Genomic DNA, 19293 nt, shown 5'->3' on the forward strand with positions numbered 1-19293 from the left:
ACCATGTACTTTATACCAACCCCGTACTGTATTTGATCAATTAGGAGTCTGAGAAGAGGGTGGATCAGACACACACATAAAAGCATACATAAGCTTTAACAAGTAAATTCCCTGTACGCAGTATCCTAGATATGCCATATTTGGGCACAATTTTTCTTCTTGTCTCAGGCCTAGGCTAAAAGATGTAAGGCTACAGGCAGAAAGTGGGTAGCACAGGACTTGAAGAAGCACTGGTCAAAGCATACTGCTCACAAAAAAGATTTGCTAAGACAGTTACCTAAACACGCAGTCTTAACAGCATAGCAGGGAAAAGTTGTAGGGTGCAGAATGCTCTGGGTAAGGCTGGAATGAAAATATCTAGGACAGAGAATCCAAAAAACAAAGATACAGATTGAACATCGTAGATAAGCTGTGGTGGTCTGACTGTGATACAAGAAAGGATGAAGATTAGGCAAAGAATGTGTGTGTTTTGGCTGATGCCATTTGGTACAGTGCCAAAAATCTTGTTTACCTATGCCTTAACTCCTAGCTTGATGATCGTTATGGCAGTGATTTGTATCTGTATTTATGTGCTGTATTTATGTGCAATGAACCTGAATGAATATTGTAATGCAGTAAAGATTGTGGTAATTCTTTAAAACAGGTCTGAATGCTGAAATCTCCAACAGCAATTTTGGTACTATTACAGTGCTTAGGATCACCACACATCAGTAATATCCAACAGGATGACACCAGTTACCACTCCCAGTAACTGGTAATAACACAATGTCAGTCAGTTGCATATAGCATCTGATTATGGAATAGCAAGAGATCTTAGGTGACAGAGAGATGTTATAGATAGTCAAATCTCTATGCGTGGTCACTCACATGCCCTAGAGCAGATTGCTCAGTAACCAGCCTTCTCACGTGGCTCAGGATACAAGCAGTGAGCTCTCTAAATCTTGGAAAAGGTAGCCAGAGTTTCATTGCTTAGTGGAGAAGTTCTGTGCAGTTGGAGGCTGGCTATATAATCCCTCCCCTCCCCTCTAATAATTTGTCTGAAAAAAACCAGAAGTTTGTACCTGGACTGGGAGGAAAAGCAGAACAGCAAGACCAAGAACACAGATAGCAGGTCTGTGACTGATTCTTAGTGTCCTCAAGCCATTCAAAAAAGATAGTGCACCTGAGGGCTGTTCTGTAACCCTGCCATCCCCAAAAGATTCAGTTCTGATACATGGCCCTGGCAAGCTTACGGCTTTTCAGCAGCACAAGCAGAACTCAAAACAGGTATTTCCCCCTATGTCCTTGGTTTTTGCTTTAATTAGCCCAAGCTGTAAAGCAGGAAAAAAACCCCTCCAATTTCAATGTGGGAGAATAAGCAAGTCATGAGAAAGTATTTGGACAAGCAGGCTAGAGACAGAAGAAAAAAATTAACTGTAAGCAAGATCAGAGACAAAATGCCTGGTGAAAGAGAAATAAACCTTCCAGGGGTATAAACTGATTCCAAAGAATGAAGGACAGCAGAAGCAGGGCTATTTGATCAAGGTGGTTCAGACAGAAGGAAGATTCTGCAGCACAGAAACAACTGCAGATTAGCTTAGGAGAGGAAATTGGCTGTGAGGCTGAAGATAGGCATACCCTGGAGGAAAGAGACCAGGTAAAGAGGGAACAATAAAGGGAATGGTGTATACATTCATTATTACACCACAGAGACAAAGCATGGCATGCACCAACACGAATACATGCGCAAGCAGAGAAGTGGTTGAGAAAGTAGTATGGGAGTGGACATAGGGATCATCTGAGTAATAAGAACAAGCATTGTGGCTGCAGGTCAACTGTGTCATAAAACCTTCTCTTCAACTACTTAATTTTAATCTTAAAATAAAAAATGAACTCCTGAACCTGATTTCCACATAATTACGAACCTTCTTCTGATTTCCAGCCCAGATTCATTCAGGTTAGTCCACCTCCTTTTATTCTAGTGCTGATATTAGTAATTAGTTTAATTTCCTTCTCTTACTTTCCTTTATCCTATCCTGTGAGAAGGATCTGTAGACCCAAATCTCTCATGTCTTTTTACAAGGCTAAACAAACTAAGCACTTTGTTTTCTCCCGCAAGGCAGCTTGGTATTCCCTGATAATTTTAACTCTTCAGTAATTCTAGATTCCTCATACAGAAGTGATCCAAATTATGTGTACAATTTCCAAGGAAGGTATTACTGTTTTCTTCCATCAATACCTTCCTATCTGTACTCTCTCTGTGTACTAAGGTTGTGGAGTATCCATCCCTGGAGATAGTCAAAAGCCATCTGGACATTTTCCTGGGCAATTGGCTCTAGGTGATCCTGCTTGAACAGGGGGGTTGGACCAGACAACCTCCAGAGGTCCCTTCCCACCTCAACCATTCTGTGACCCTAGGAAACCTCAATGTTTCTAGACTTCACTTGACTCTCATAGTTTCATCACACTACTGGATTATACTCATTCTGTGATCACCTAATACATTCAGGTTTTCCCCTTTTTCTATCATTTCCAGCTGGTAAGCTCTGATGGTAGAAATCCCTATTAGTCTCTAGCTTCTTGCTGACCTTCTTATCAAGCTGAATCTATTTTATTATCTCAGTTCTTCAGGTCATCAGTTCTTCTTGTACTACAGTTTATTTCTTCTCTGTTGATGACACCAATCAAGTTTGTCATCCACAGATTTGATTGGTATAAGCTACTCAATTTCAAATACAAAACACAAGCAGATCCAGACCAAATCTGGAGGAATATTGCTAATAGCCCTGCTAAAGCCTAGCCTTTCTATTTAAGCACAAACCTTTGACATCTTCTCTTTACTCCAATGCTTACCTGTCTACTAATTTCCATGTGCTTCATGCTAACTTAATCTTCATGTGATACCACGCTAAATGCTTTCATGAGTTTATAGCAGATCTACCACATTTCTTTTGGAAAAGAGGAATGATTTTCCTGGAAAAGACAGAGTTAGTTTGGCATATTTCATTTTATCTTCTTGTCCATTTGGCTCCATAGCTTCTTTTCTCCAAAACCTTTTCACAAGCCTTGCATACTGCTGAAGATGCCCCAGTGGATCTGAAGTTATGAAGATGACTTTTCCTATTTGGAAAGCAATAGGATACCACATTGCCCTTCTTCAACCTATACAGGACCACATGGTCCTCAGTAAGCACATTACATACTCTTGCCATGGGATTTGCATTATGATAGGCTCACTCCTTCAAAATTCTGGAATGAAAATGACCTCATTAAAAAATCCCAAATTTCAAGTGTTCCTCCTGCATTGTATGTACTAATCTCCTTTTCAACACTCCGATTTCCAGGAGCCACTCATTTTTTCTCCCAGTGCTTAGCTGCCTCTTCATATTAAAATCCAAATAAATGTATTTAGTGGGGTTTAGGAAATGTTTGCAGATACACATTGCTGCATCACCTAAAAATATTGGCACCTGTATGCAGCAGGAAATATCTCAAGAGTTTGTCTAATTAATCTATCATTATTTTCAATGAAGTACACAGAGTTAGGAAACCTAGCTCTTAGATCTGGAGGCTAAGACCAAGAGCTGAAACAGATTTTTATTTTATTTCAGTATGTTTGTGCCAGTAGCAGACAGGAAAATCAAGCTCGTTAACTAAGATGATTTGTGAAGGTGACAAGCCATGGCCCAATGCTGTCTTCACTTACAGTGAACACTCTCTTAGCATGTCTCCTTCACTAGGAATCAGAGCTAACATAAATGCACCTCTGTAATCCTCAACACCCATCACTTAATCAGATCTGCCACTGGGAACTACGAGGCAAGACCCCACTTTCTGGGACTCAACTTTCTTTTTTCCATCTTAGCAGGGCACTGTGGCAAGATGATCAGCTGATGACTGTGTTTGGTCATGAAGGTATAAGGGCATGATTCCTGTCTGTATCCCTTTATCTGCTCTTATCATCCCTACCCCTTGCCAAAACAGCAGCATTGGAGTGGAATGTGGAAGGAAACCACTAGATCTGTCATTTCTCCCAAATATGCAATGCTTACTTTAGCTGTATTTATAGCCTTAGAATTCACATTTTTTGAAACAAGAGAGGAGAAATTAACAAACAGTCTTAACTGGAAGGAAAGGCTGTAAAAGTAGAGTGAGTACTCTTGACTGGAAAAGTATCTGATTGTAACAGAGAAGAAAAGAAATGAGAGAGTAAGATTTTTGTCCAGACAAAAGAGAAAATCTATTGCAAGTTTTCTCCCAGCCATTCTAAAAAGATAAGAGGTTATCTGAAATATTAAGCTTGGTTCTATGTGTGAAACAGACAGACTTATATATACATACCTTTTATCCTTTGCAACAGTGTCCCATAGCCCATATCATATTGATAGGCAAATATAAAGCTTAAGGGAACTATTGGCAGTAAAACTCCTGGGTTCTTCTTTTTTATTGCTCTGTTTAAAAAAAAAAAAAAGGAAAAAATAAGATTATTTAGGACATTCAGCACATCACCACTGTTAGTTTAGGTTGACCTTGACTGTCTAGGACTTGTGTATCCTTCTACACTCTCTTATCAAAGAAGAGCAAGTCTTAATATCCTCAGAAGCATTTGTCTTCTGGTTGCCTTCTTGCTCAACTGTCAACCCAAGGGTATTAAAAACAATGCTTCAAGTGAGTTTTGGCTATATCTAACAAAAATAGGATTATCTAACTTGTGTAGCATGCATGTGCACACGCATATATCCATCCAGCCACATGCAACGTAGCAATCAAGATATTATGTTCAGTTCCAAATGCATTTGAGTCCACAGAGAACGCATAATGCACAAGGTGCATTTAATCTGTACTACATACGCAAACCCACCAATATTTCCCACATTTCCTCTAATCATGTTATAGCACAAGAAAAACATGTTACCAAAAAAAAGTCCTATAAGGCAAGTTCTTCCCCATGCAATACAGCTTTATTAGCCAGGGTTTTTTCCCCTTGGGTTAGTTTCTTGATTCAAATTTTAAGTGAACAGATTTCAGAATATGTCCACTTGTTCACTGACATATTAAAAAACCCAGATGGTGGAGGATTTGTTGCTCATTAATAGTTCATTAAATCACAATACAGACAAGAAAATAGCATGGCTTTTAAGCAATCCCTCCTGTTCCACACACAACTTTTATTCTACACTGAACTTTTGGTACCTCAGCTGCATTATTTTATTGTCAGCTCACATGTCTCTGCTTTTATATAAGTTTGCAGTACAGACATAACTAAAACACATCTGGAAGCATACAGAAATCAGAGTCACTTCGTCATCTGATCAACCTCTGAGCAGTGACTGGATAAAAATAACTACGTGATATAATGCAAAAGGAAGATCCTGCATCATAGAAATAGAAACGTAATATATTTATATTTTCTGTTAGAAAATGAACTTCATACCCAGCTGTTAAACCTACAGCAGCAAGCCCAAAAAACGTCCCAAAATATTTGAGAAATTCCCGTGTCCAAGCAATCTGCATGGCTGTTTGTCTCTCTCTCATCTGGTTCTGCATCAGTAGTTGCCTTTCCAGCTAAAGAAGGGAGAGAGGTTAAACAAAATTAAGTCATCAATTTATTTTAAAGACTGAGTCAATCTCTCATTGGTCTATAAATCCAAAACACTAACTGAGAAGGTTTCTTTTTTGTTCTTTTACTTCAGTCATCCATAGCTTTTGATTGAGAATGGTCTTCTTCAGTAATAACTCGGAATAGTTTATACCAAGAAAGCATTTAAGTCAATTAGCAAATGCTTTAATGCAGAATCTTTCTAGTGCTGCTTCTCAAGGTCAAGAAAACCAAAATACCAGTGTTAGGTTTTGAGAGCTCCCCAAGTCTCAGCAGCCCTCCCTAGGTTAAGATTCTCTGACCTTTGCATTTCCATGGTGATCCAAAGGGTACTATCTAGCTGCTTTCCAATTTATTCTGCTTGATTTAATTTAGCTGATAGTATCTTTTGAGTCAATCTTGACACCTCTTTGCCCTTTGAGGATTTATCTTCTTTGTGATGCATCATAAAGCTAGTAACTCTTTTGAAACACCATAGTTTACAAATATAGAAAAAAACACTGTGAAGATATCAGATCAGATCTTTTGAAGATACTGGAATACATATCAGAAGTCCATGAGAAAATACTTCTGTAACTAAAATTAAAAACAATAATGCAAAAAGTACAATCTAGACAGTATATTCACACATCAAAGTAGAACCTTCTATGGTGCATAAGAATAAAAAAAGCGGACTTTTTTTTTTAAATTACATGCCCCATCTAAACATACTGGTACATTTCCATTAAATAAAGGTAAATTTAGTATTTCTTAGAAGTTACTCTCTACTGTACAGAACACCAAAAAGAACAATGGTCTTTCCTCCTTAGAGTGATGCAAAAAATAAGAATTGTGCCAAAAATAAGCAGTCCAAAACCAGAGTACAGAAGTTAGTTAATACAAGAAGTCGTCTGCTTCTTCCCATTAATGTGTGTAACTCATTTTTGGGGAAAAAAGAGAGTACCTGAGTTGGTATGTCTAGCCTAGCTAACTGAGTTGCATAAAAAGTCCAACAAGGTACAGGAAACAGAACAACAGCTGCCTGAAAAAGTGTATTCTAGAAAAGAAAGAACAAAGAGAGAATTCAGAAAGTTCTCTTCTCATGCATCTATAAAAGTAATTAAATCTGTTATTTTCTCCTTCTTTCTAATTCAAGAATAATTTAAAGGATTTGTAATTACTTAAGATTTCCACCCATTTATTCATCTCCATTACTATTGATTTAGACTGAACAGAACAATTTCTGTTAAATTGTTACTAATTATTTCTTCAGACTATGTTGATCTTGCTATCTTATTTACAAGCTCATTCAGTACCTAGATAGGTAAAATTAATTTTTTAGACAGCATAATAAAAAAAGGACAGATCTAATTACATAAAATTGTACACAGTAGGAAAAACAACATTCACTGTAGTCTCACAATACTGTTTCATCTGTTTCTCTTTCCTCAAGACTTACATTGCAATTGTTGTTCTCACAAAAAATATCAACAGGCTCTACTTTCCTGATATCCATAATTTTCAGATTGCTTTTTTCAGAAGAAGTAATTATATAATGGCTGGCAAACCACTTAATAAAATAGCAGAATAATTAGATTTTATTTTGTCACCTATGAGACACTTGGAAATTCTAAAGTAAACAAGCACACTGCCTGTTAATTAGCCCCATTGTGGTCCCCAATATCCTAAGCCTGGTAAATTGCTGAGGGTTGACGTGACAAGATACAATAATGACATGTAATATCAATTTAATGACCTCTATTTTCCCCTTCAATTTGATTACGTCTGTAGTTTGCACACATGTGAAAAGTATTAAGGGATCCTTTGTTTGCCTGTCAGCACAGACAAGGAGCCTACTCTTCCAAGATGCACAGTATTACCCTAAATGAGCTTCAATTTGAAGAAGTACATGGGGAGGAAGTGGGACAAGGATAGGCTGATGAAATATAAGTCTTGCTAAAAGGAAACTTAATGGAAAAAGAAGAAAAACAGACAGTTTAATATGCACAGAGCGTAGAAAGAAATAAGCATGGAATAAAAAGAAAGCTGTAAGTTTAAATCTACAAGAGTAAACTAAAGGATCCTAACATGATTTCTTTAAAAACAAACAAAGAAACTCAACAAAAAACCCCCTCACACAAGTTATACTTTGATATCTCTTTAAAACCCAAGTACCGAAAGAAAAAGATAATTACTAAGTCACAGACACTAAGGTCAAACAAACGCCTTTCTGTAGGAGCCTGTCATATCAAATTTCAGAAGCCCAAGGATACTTTCATGTATATCTACAAGTAATTTATATAAATAACTTGGTATAAATGAAAACAACTTGTTTTGTATATTATACACAGCAGCCAGATAACATAAAACAATTTTTCATATTCTTTTCTAACCAGAAGCATCTTTTTTTTTTCCCCCCCACTTAAAAAAAAACAACCCTCAACTTTCTACATGGTACCCCATCCAAAAATAAGGCGGGGGGACGGGACGGGATGGGACGACTACTGCACAGAAAAATGCTCATAATTCCTTTCCTTTGAGCAAACTTCCTCAATGTGGATGTAAAATCTTACCTCAATGAAACACAATACTGTATTTAAATTAAATTCTTAAAAAAAGATGTGTTGGAGGTAAGCTTTAGACTGATGAATCTTAGAAATAAGTGTTTTATGTGTACATGGGGAAATGTGGCATAACCAGGAAGAACAGGTTTCAGAAGAATCTTAATGCACAGAAGGCAGTGAAAAGTAGATCTAGTGACATTTAGCTAAATAAATAATTTAATTCTTGCTATTACTGAAGTTGCATGATGTTACAATGAACAGTTTACTACACAAGATCTATTTTGTCCATAAACTTACAATGTAACACCAAGAAAACACTGAGATGTTTTTAGGGATACTAAGTAATCTGCAGTACTGCTGCAGAGGTTTGTTTTTAAATCAGTTTTTATTTATTCATAAATTATGTGGCGAAAATCTAGTAACAACACACAAACATCACTAAATGCACTCCAAAATTTCTCTGAACCTATGCAGTCTTATGCCAAACCCAGGAATACATCTCCCAAACGCCAGAAGTGCCCTTTGTTCTGTCCTCCTTTATTCTGAAAAAAAATCTTCATTCTTGCTTTCCATTTCCAAGATCAGTTTTGTCACTTGGCATAGTTTCATCTTGCTAAAACAAAAGACTATCGTCCTGTAGCTGTAGGACTGCAACAGGAATCTGCATAACAAAAAGATTTAGTCAAAGTGTTCCAGGGCAATTGCACACTGACTTCACCGGATTTCAAGCTTTCCTTAAGGAAAGGGAAAGGGAAAACTGAGGAACAATTATGGCCAAAGATGTCCCAGAACACATGGTTTCATTGCAAACTTAAACTTACTGGAATAATTGTAGAAAAACCAGATTAGAGTATGCCTGAGCTCTTTTCAGAGAGCACTGTAGCCACTGCGTTGCTGAATGACATGGGTCAATGCTGCCATCATGTTCCATGTGTGGGCTCCAGCAACGCATGTTCAGCACAACAGGGAACACCCCTCTGGCAGACTCTGACAGAGCAGACATAAGACAGGGCACCTACCTACCCTGTGTCATCAAGACTGCTTTAACATGTCCAGACCCGACATCTGATCAGCTAAATAGGTTTATGAGCAATGTTTGACTCTAGAAGAGTATATGCATTTAAATTCATTTTGGATGCTCCAAGTTGCAAAATTAAGCACCTGCATGGGCACTTAAGCAACTCCTACGTACCTCAATCTTTCAAAATTTCCAAGAATGCAGGGGCAATATCCTTGTGCTTACCCATTTAACATGCCAATCTGAATTGAACACCTTGAGCTCTGACAGTTTTGAATGACCAGGACAGCCTAATAAGCTGACTTTACACTGGCAAACAACTATTGGTAGATCATAAGGCGAAACTATTACATTAAGATTACATTAACCTTAAGCAGGTCAGGATTTGAAAGCAGATCTACGTAGGGAAAGACTCAGGAGTCCACCACAAAAGATGATTCCAAATTAGAGGAAAGAGAAAACCAAATCATATTTGACTGCAGTTCAAATCAATATCCCATTTTCAGCTGTTAATTTCTTAGTAATTGTGTCTTATTTTCCTCCACATGTGTTCTATTGAAAATGCCAGCCACACTGGGGCAGTGAAAGGGTGGAGAAGACTTTTGACCTATTAACATGCAGATTTTATGACAAAGGCCAGTCCTACTCCCTTAGGACTTATTTTGCAATGACATTTAAGATGGCTTCTTTTCCCATTATGGCAGATCTGAAGGAATAATTAAGAACGGTACGTATTAATTTTACTGCAAACCATAACTTTACACGTAGAACTTTATAGGTGATAAGATAAAAATGTGTATCATTCAAACTTAGGAGAGGTGTGCTGTAGCTTATTTGGAATAATCTCACTGGTGGGAGAAGATTATTGAAGAAACAAGCCACAGGTGCACATCATACACATCAGGTGAATAACAGTTCACCGTCCAACTGCCATGTCTTAGGGAATAAAATCTATTTAATTTTAAATACATAAGCCTCCCATCTATATAGCCATAAAAACTTCAGTAGGGACTATTTACATGAGTATACTTGCATAAAAACTATAGGTAAAGGGTCTCAGGTGCAGATTTACCATGGGAGGAAGGGAGACGTTGCAGTTTTCCCAGCCAGCTTGCTGTGCATGGCACAAGAGAGCTGAAGCTGTGATGTGGACGCATGGGTACACATCCAAGCATGCTTTTCTATTACTGTTAAGAAATCACATTGTACAACAATCAGACCATGTTTTAGAGATACATATACAAGTACAGTTACTACCATAATCTAAAAAAGACCTACATAAATTTCTGCGAGTTTAATTTCACAATGAACAGATTTTCTTAAATGACAGTAGCAACTTCTTTACTGGTAATAAATATCGATCATGTAATTTTAAAATTTAAGTTTAGTATTTCAAAATAAAATGGGTACTAGTAGCAAGTAATATTTTATATTTTATAACACTCTCAGGAGGACCCAATTAGAAATAACTTTCCCATTTTTCTTTAAATACAGCTAGTAGTTTCTCGACACTGTGTGAGAAACTGTAAGGGCTGATTAGCATTTGAAGTCTGCCACATACCAACTGTTATCGTAAAAGGAAATCAATCTGACAAAATGAAACATGACAGATGAAGAGAAGTGAGGCAGAGAGGGAAAAGGTCAGTTACTGCGAAACTGATAATGCTAATAAACTAGGCAGTGGTAACCATCCTTATCATTTCTATTGATTATTCTTCAGACTGTCACAATGATGTCAAACCATAGACAAGAGCATTTATACCATCATTTCATTGATTAAAATCCAGTGGGAGAAAATTCTCATCTGGAATAATTTAATCAACTTTGACAACTTGCAAAAAAATAAACAGTCCTCTCTAGATTACAAGCCACATCAACACTGGTAGATAGACTGGAAATTTCTGATACTTTAGACTCTTAGCTTGTTTTCTCTCTTTCTTTCTGCCTTTCTGTTTCATGTTCAGATGCTGTAGGAAGGAACAGATGCTACTTTGGTTTTGTATTAAGGTGATGCACAATGCAAAACAAATGGGATGCAAGGTGGTGTACAAAGGCTCAACAGAAACGGAAAGCAGAGCCAGTGCAAAATGCTGTCTCTTCACTGTCCATGTGTATTAAATACAATTTCTTTGATGTATTTTGTGCAGGTCAAGATGTATCTGGACAGAGGAAGACATAGTAACCACCCCTGGATAAAGCCTCTGTTTGCAACCTGACATATTTAATGACTCTCCTGGCAGATACGCTGTTTTCCCCAAGCCCCCTAAAATAGTGGGCAGGACAAGCACTTGGCTTGAGCATGGTCATGGCAGTAAACCTATTTAGGGAACTGTATTTTATGTCACCAACATGAAGACATAATTATGCTGACAGCCTGGTAAACAGATATTCAGACAGAAAAGGAATTAATCTACCTTAGAAGGAATTATCCGCCAGATAAATATACACCATCTCTGCTTAAGTTCTGAAACTATCTAAATTTAAGAAAAGAGAAACATGAAGAAACTGTTGGAATATCCTTACACTCATATTAAAAGAACCTCCAGTTTTGTCACAGGCCAATCTCTTGCACATCTGTTATAGGCCACAGCTACTGTGCCTATAATAGAAGGTTATTTTCACTTACAGTTTTTCAATGATCAGAGACTCTGAAAGTGTTCTTTAAACAACTAGTAACTTCTAACCTCTGAGTACTCAGAAGCACAATGAAAATAAGGCTTTATTTTTCAAATATGTGACAGTCACACATACAAAAATCTGCAAATCACTTACAAAACACATATAAAAGTTGGTGTACAGGTAGCATAGTCAAGTAGCTGCACAAACTCCTTGCAGTAGCAATGCACCTGGCATTCCATAAGCAGACGAAAGATTAAAGGCTTATGTGACTCGTCCTAGGTGTCACCCTTCCTAATCAATGTGCAAAACCAGAATCTGCTGCAAATGGTTGTTCAGCAAAAATAAATGGAAAATAGAATAGTGATACCTATGTTTACAACACCATTGTAAGCCACCAGAGTGCAATACAGAGATGACAACTTGTAATAATTATGCAGTGCCTGCTTGGTTCTATGACCAACATGCACACAGAATTGCCAGGAAATGGACCTCTAGATCAAACAGTTAAAATAAATCAGACTTAAATGTTTTATCCTACTGCTTCAAAGCTTGTTTGCAAATATTTTTCACATCAAGTACACAGAGCAATTAAAATTATTAGCACTGCAAGAAACTACACGCTCTAAAAAGAAAACTCAAATTTTAAAGCTTCCAAGTGCAAAGACACATTACAAGATATTTACAAGCTAAGAGCTACCATAAAAAGAAAGGGATCACACAATATTAGCCACAAGACAGAATGTAAACTGCACTGAAAAAAAATCCTTTATATCCCTGTTGTTGTCAAAAAGTTATTGGAATTGCATGCCACATAAAAAGAAAATAACATTTTAAGCTCTGCAAAGGAGAGGCTCAACCCAATGGACCGTGGTACGAAAGTAAGATTTCTTGGCAGTAACCTAGCATTTCCATGCTTCTGCTGTGTGGCCTTTGAGCAACAAACATGTAACCGAGTGAAGAAGGGTGTCCTTCACCTGCATTTAATAATCTTATCTACAGAGTAAGCAAAATTTTAAGGTACTGTTATCAGTGTTTAGAATTCTCAAGAGTTTTATACAAGCTCTATAAAGACAAACCAAAGTCACTGGATAGCCAGTTATGTAAAATGCTGTAGGAATAGTAAAAGAGATCAAGCAGTGTAAGACAAACCGTTAACATTACAATACCAAGTAATTTCGGAATCTGACTAATAACTGAGTAAGTAAGAACTATTCAATTTGTTATTTCCATCCCTCAATCCCCCAGTCGCTCCTTGTATGCCTCATAAACCTGTTTTTTAAAAGAGAAATAAAGACTCAGAGCATTGAATCAAAAATGAAAACCAGAAGAAATGGCTGTAAGATGATAGTGCAGTATGAAAGGGCATTATAATACCAACAAAACCTGCAAATATGATGTTTCTTCCTATCCATTTCAGATTCTGACTTACAAAATTACTGTGGCTCTCTTTACACGGTTTTTGTTACGGAATTAAAATACATATAAGATCGCTTTACTTATCCATTGTACCCCCTGGGTTCTCTGAGTTCTGCTCAATACAGGGCTCCTCCTCTGCCGCCCCCCCCCCCCTTTTTTTTTTTAAACTTAGCATTCAAGAAATAATATTTCACAGGAAAACAAGTAAATGGCCAGATTCAACTTCAGTGGACTTAACAGCAGAAGACTAAAATGGTAGGTTTGCTCTACTAAGAGGGAAGGAACTATAGAAAATTCATAGCATTAAAGGAGGCACGTTCAGAAGGCATTTTTTCTTTGAAGTCAGTTAAATCCCCCCAACAAACTAAGCCTACACGTGTAAGGGTTAGCTGCAAGTGCACCTCCAAGCAAGACAAAAGTTTTACCTAAGCAAGCTGCATCCCCAACGATAGGTACTAGTTAGTCACCGATATTCCCCAGCAAAAAGACTGGTAGAATTGATTCCACCGAACAGATTTAATTAACATTTGTCTCATTACTGGTGGAGCAATCAGTCTGTTTTGCATCTCTTGCTGGTAGTGCTTGCATATTAGAAACGGCTATTAAAATCTGCTCTTTGTAAACCATTGCATTTATTTCTTCACAGTGATCACGCAGAGCATACAGTCTCCCAGCTAATACCAACCAAACCAGCTTTTTTCCTGCGAGATGGATTGTTCTAATCTTCCTCAATACAGATATCATTCATCTTGTTCTGTTCCATTTGATGCATGCAAACTAATAAGGATATAGAATTATTACCAGAGAGCATTTATTTCCTGAATTAAGCCCAGATCACCTAAGGGGCAAAACAATTTTCCTAATGCTTCAAGACAAATGCATTAGAGGTGCCATAAGCGCTACTAGTATCTTGTCAATAGAAAACAAATCTAGCTATTTCCCACCCCAAAGGGAAAAGGATGGTAGTAGTCAGGAAAGGGAAAGCTTGCTTACATTTTACTTCACACGGAAGAAAGGGAACAATTGTTTTCATTGTACTAGAACTTAAAAAAAATCCTTTTGACTAATTCTCAGTGAAAACTTTAGAGAGGAAAAGGTTAGGGACTTACAAAACCCTGCAGAAAATTACTCAGTGTCTAAGACATTAGGAAAAATTAAATTTTTCAGGTATCATCATAGAGGTGGCTGATCTTTTACTAACAAAGATAAGTTGGCAAATCTGTAGACGGAAAGAATGTCATCACACAAAGTATTACTAGGCACAGGAAGGACTCCATAGAAGCAGCCTATGCATAAGCATGTGTCAGTTCTCTTTCTTTTTTGATCAATGAAAGTGATAAAGCACAAAAAGAAGTTTTATTGTTTAGAAACTCATTGGCATTTTAACATTAGCCATTTTTCTTCCTGCCAAGAGTCAAAACATAGCACATGTATGCCTTTCAACAGCCACCTCGTTTTATGATCAACTGGTAAATCATCAATAGTATGTTGATTGAGTAATGGGTTAATTGAATTCATTATGAAAAAACCCAACAGAATCCCACAACACTATTTGCAAATATACTTCATCTTCAAATAAAACGGAGACTATCTCCTCCTGCCCCTTACTCATACTTTCTTATATGCTCTTTTCCATTCCTACTTTTAGCTCATTACTCAAAAAGCATCCTAGGATAAGGAGAGGAACATGTAAAAGATACAGGTCCCTACCAAGAACAAAATGATAGGCTTATTAAGTCAATTTGTCTTACCTGTCTAAGATGGAATACTCTCAGTCTACTACATATTGAACAGACATTAATATTTTCCCTTTTCAGAAGTTCTGTTTTCTTCTTCTCTGGTTTTCATTAACATTTTGCATTTGTCTTTAAGTTGAATTACTAAAACAGAATGTGGCCCAATGTCTAGTTTGTCATAAAACTCTTACTGACCTATCTTGTAAGAGCATCTTTAAATTTTAAATACATTTTTAATTTAACTGAAATAAAAATTACGCATCTAAAACCTTCACCTCAAATACAAATTCTTTCCCAGTTTAAAACTAACTGGGGAGAGAAAGGCAGAGTCAGGTTTTCTTCATCTCTCCCTCACAAAATTCTCAGTATCTGCAGTAGAATAGGAAGTTCAGCAAAGTGTTATGTATTAATATATATCTTAAGGACAGTAGAATCCATTATTCAATTCAAATCTCACAAAAACAATAACTTAAGGAAGGTGTACATATTTGTATAAAAAACATTTATCTTAACTATGCAGGTACAAATACTGCTTGTACTTTATCTATGCTAAATGAGTAATCTCATTTTTCACTTGAACAAATATTTAAAATGCTTCAGCTGTCTCTTTTGCTATATCCTGTCACATACGTTACCACAGAAACTTCTGTTTCTTAAAAAGTAAGAAATTAAAAAACCACTAGGAGGATGACTAGATTATCAGATACTTCCCAATAAGAAACAAAACTCCTCTTGAAAGTTTTAAACTTATTTCTTACTGGGCATATATATAAACCTTATGATTGTTGTGTACATTTTCAAAAAGACATTGAGATGAAAACCAAACAGCAATTACAAACAGCTGTATAACTGAAGTTACAACTGTTTTATCTTTGGTAGATAAAAATCTCACTGGTAACACGATATAATACAGTAACATTCACACAGAAATCAGTGTTAAGTCCTGGAAAACAGGTATTTTCTGTATTTAAAAAAAATAAAAATAAAATCACATTTACTTATGTGTTTGAGCTGGTTAGAAATTGTAAGGTTGGAAAAGAGATGTTGCTAAGGAAGAAACAGTATTAAGTGCAAGACAGATGTAGAAGAAAGAGTCATTATGTGCTAGCCAGCCCTCAGTTAACTGGACCTGCATTCTGTTCAGGTACTTCAGCTTCTGTGTTTGCATAGTCATGAGGATAAGACTAGAAAGCATATTCAGAGGCTCTTTAAAGTTAGCCTGAAAGTGGGGAGCTGAAACAGACATTTATTTATCCCAGTCAAGACCACCAGTGACAGATTTCACTGCCTTTCTTAGTAACACATACAATGACAGTTAAACACTCAAAGTCTCCTAATATTTATTGCAATTCTTGCTTGCCTGCTTTTGCAATGGAAAAGACTCAATACGTCTAGAAGGATGTATGAGAAAAATGAGTAGATTAAAAAACCACCATGAACACACACAAACTTAAAATTCATAACAGATGTGTTTATAGCAACAGACAAATACACTTTTTTCATCCTTTCCTCATACATTCAAATGCCTTTATTATTCTTACTACCATCCGCTGAACTTTTCACAGCTTGTCTGCTCAGTAAAAGAAGTATAAAAATCTTTTTTCCCAGAAAAGTCATCAGTAGTGCAAATTGAGTAATTTTATCCCCTGGTTAATAAATCCACAATTACATTTGCTTTTTACAAGAATCTGTGCTGTTGACTTGGCTTATGTATCAGTATATAAATATATATTGATACAATATATAAAAATATATATTGATATATACTGATAAATATATATATATATATATAAAAAATACTCCAATATTTATGCACAAGTATATAAAACCTAGGTCTTTTTTAAGCTCTGAAGTCTAATCACTTACACTCGGTTAATCTATTTAACTCTTCCTTCTTGGATATGATGCTCTGGACTGGTACTTATTCTATTACCTATTATACCATTGCCTATTATTTCAAGCATTTTCCAATTCATCAAGACAATCAGAATACTAAACCAGTCCTCCAATCTAAAATTTTACACAAACAACATTTCATTGAATTATGGCCGGATTTTATTTTGAGAAACTGCTGAGTGTCTCGATATAAATTGAAATGTTCTGGTCCTTTACCATCACTTATAATAGGTCTGACTATTTTTGACTATTATTATTACTTTAATTCAGAAAAAAATCCAATATAATTTGGTCATAAGACATGGTCTATTAAGAAGCTTGCTACAGGGCACTTCTATACTTTCATTTCAGATTTAAGGACAAATTGTTGAATATGAAGAGAAACTGCCTCATTCCTTTCATTTATTGCCATTCAATGCAAACCTCTTAAGGCAATACAACCCTGGCAGGAAAGTAATGCAATCATGCTATGTTTTGCCTCTAACCAAGTGCTGACAGTGTAGACGAAAGAAAAAAATATGATATTAAGTTGCCTTTATCTATGCTTTCACTGAGTTTTTGATAGTTTTTCCAAATACAAATACTTTTGTCACACAACTTTTATAACATCAAATTACAGTCTAATGAAATTAATGTTTACACATTAACATTATGATGAAATAATGTTCCAAAGCATATTCTTATGAGACTGAGAGCATTAGAGCCATTTGCAGACATGGAAAACACTCAACAGTAACTTCACTTCAAGCTGAATCATGAATGCACGTTCCAAAGCTTGTACATACAGTTTAAAATGCATACATCTTTCTCCATAGGCAAGCGCTGAAGAACAGATGAAAGCACAGAACACTTAAGAGTCATTTTCAGAAGTAGAAATCTTGTGATTTATAATTTGAATGAACTAAGTTAGTTATTTCCATAGGTACAGAATCTGCAAGAGTCAAATATGGTTTTGGCATGTCTGTGCTGTGTCCAAAAGAATATTTCACTTACAGAAGAAACTGCTATATTCTTTTTCATCTTTAAGAAGTCAGACTATGCATCATTGCACTGGAGGATGAGTTTGCCTAGCAATGTTTTATACTATCTGCCCAGCTATTCAACTTAATTTTCACTAACTGGGGAAAAATGCCTCTAGTTCTTATTTCCCTTATTATTTTCTATCACTGCCAAAGCTTCAAAAGGAGCTGTTCAAACAAAGCAGGAAAAAAAAAACCACAACAACCCACCACCATGAAGGGGAAAAAAAAAAGAGCTTGGAGCATAAATGTATCCAATTAGGTACAGAACTGTACAGAAGCTTCAATACCACAGGCTGGCCCTCATTAGAATAGAATAATGCAGTCTTCCCATGGCTCAAAATGAACCTGCATGATGTTGGGGATCCCAAAAGAGGGAAAAGATTTGAAAAACAAGGAGAGGCTGGCATGGATTTTCAGAAAAGAAGGTGTAATTGCACTGCATTGTCAGAACAGAAAAATCAACCCCTTACTTTTCCAGCTAAGTTGATATTGGCATTTTTTTCACCAAGGAGTATGGAACCTTTCCCATGCCCACACAGGGAGCAAGTCTATAAACTCCCAAAGACTAACTGCTGTGAAAGCAGATCTATGGCTGTTTCCTGGCTATCCAATATTACCTGGGGAGAAGAATGCACTTTACAGTCTGACATAATAAAACAGGGAGAGAGGAAGGATGGCAGGAGAAGGGGAGTGAGACTATCCAGAGATTCATATTGCAGCTGGGAGGTTATAATCAAACATTTTTATTATGGGTAAATACAAGATTTGTCAGAAGTATATTATTTTCCTAGCCTGTTTATTTTCTCAAAGGTAACGTGGCTCCCAGCAAAGATTAATTTGGAGGATTACCTCTGACTCCCGAATGCAATTATGCTTTCCCACGGAGAAGATTATCCTTTTGTCTGATAAGGAATTCTCTTGCTGGGAAAAAAAAACCCCAAAACTCAACTGAACAAAACTCCAAATCACTCTGAACTGCTATCCCAAAACAACAACAAAAAAAAACCTGTTAGCCACAGAAATGATGATACACCCTGAGCACTAACTTTTTCTTTCCAGCACCTTCAGTGATTTTTGACTCTTCCTGTATTACTTTCTCCTAAAACTTACATTTTTCAAGAATTCCACACCTCCAGTCTTCTACTCTTATCAGTCTGATCTGTCCCTGAAAGTCTGGCAGAACCAACTTGCTGTAATCTTAAAGCAAGACTTTTGTAACGAGTTTTGCTTAAATCATGGTTATAGCTTCTTACTGGAACTGCTGATTTTGACTAATTTATGTACATGCTACTGCTGGATAGGTAATATTGAGCAATACTGGGGAAACTTACCTGTGAATACAGCAATATATATTATAAAACTTTTAAAATATACAGGAGGTTGTACAATTATTTTTCAAGTAAATTATTCCCACAGACAATCAGATTTTTGCTTAGTTTTTGCAATCTGATATGCAGGGCACACT

The 19293-nt window shown here is 36.5% G+C and overlaps 1 protein-coding gene across 3 annotated transcripts in view; it reads right to left on the minus strand.

The window, feature by feature from the left end:
- The window catches only part of PLGRKT (plasminogen receptor with a C-terminal lysine), a 30200-nt gene that overhangs the window by 3223 nt on the left and 7684 nt on the right, over positions 1 to 19293 (minus strand). For 2 of the 3 annotated variants that reach the window (XM_072859833.1, XM_072859832.1), the window contains exons 3-4: positions 5414 to 5544; positions 4321 to 4430 (exon numbers count right to left, since the gene is read on the minus strand). In XM_072859833.1, coding sequence (XP_072715934.1) covers positions 4321 to 4430; positions 5414 to 5544 — 241 coding nt within the window. Of the gene's footprint in view, positions 1 to 2832; positions 2953 to 4320; positions 4431 to 5413; positions 5545 to 19293 lie in introns of all 3 variants that reach the window. The other variant, XR_012042202.1, reaches the window with a different exon arrangement.

This window comes from Ciconia boyciana, chromosome 4 (assembly GCF_034638445.1).
Source record: "Ciconia boyciana chromosome 4, ASM3463844v1, whole genome shotgun sequence".
Classification (NCBI taxonomy): Eukaryota; Metazoa; Chordata; class Aves; order Ciconiiformes; family Ciconiidae; genus Ciconia; species Ciconia boyciana.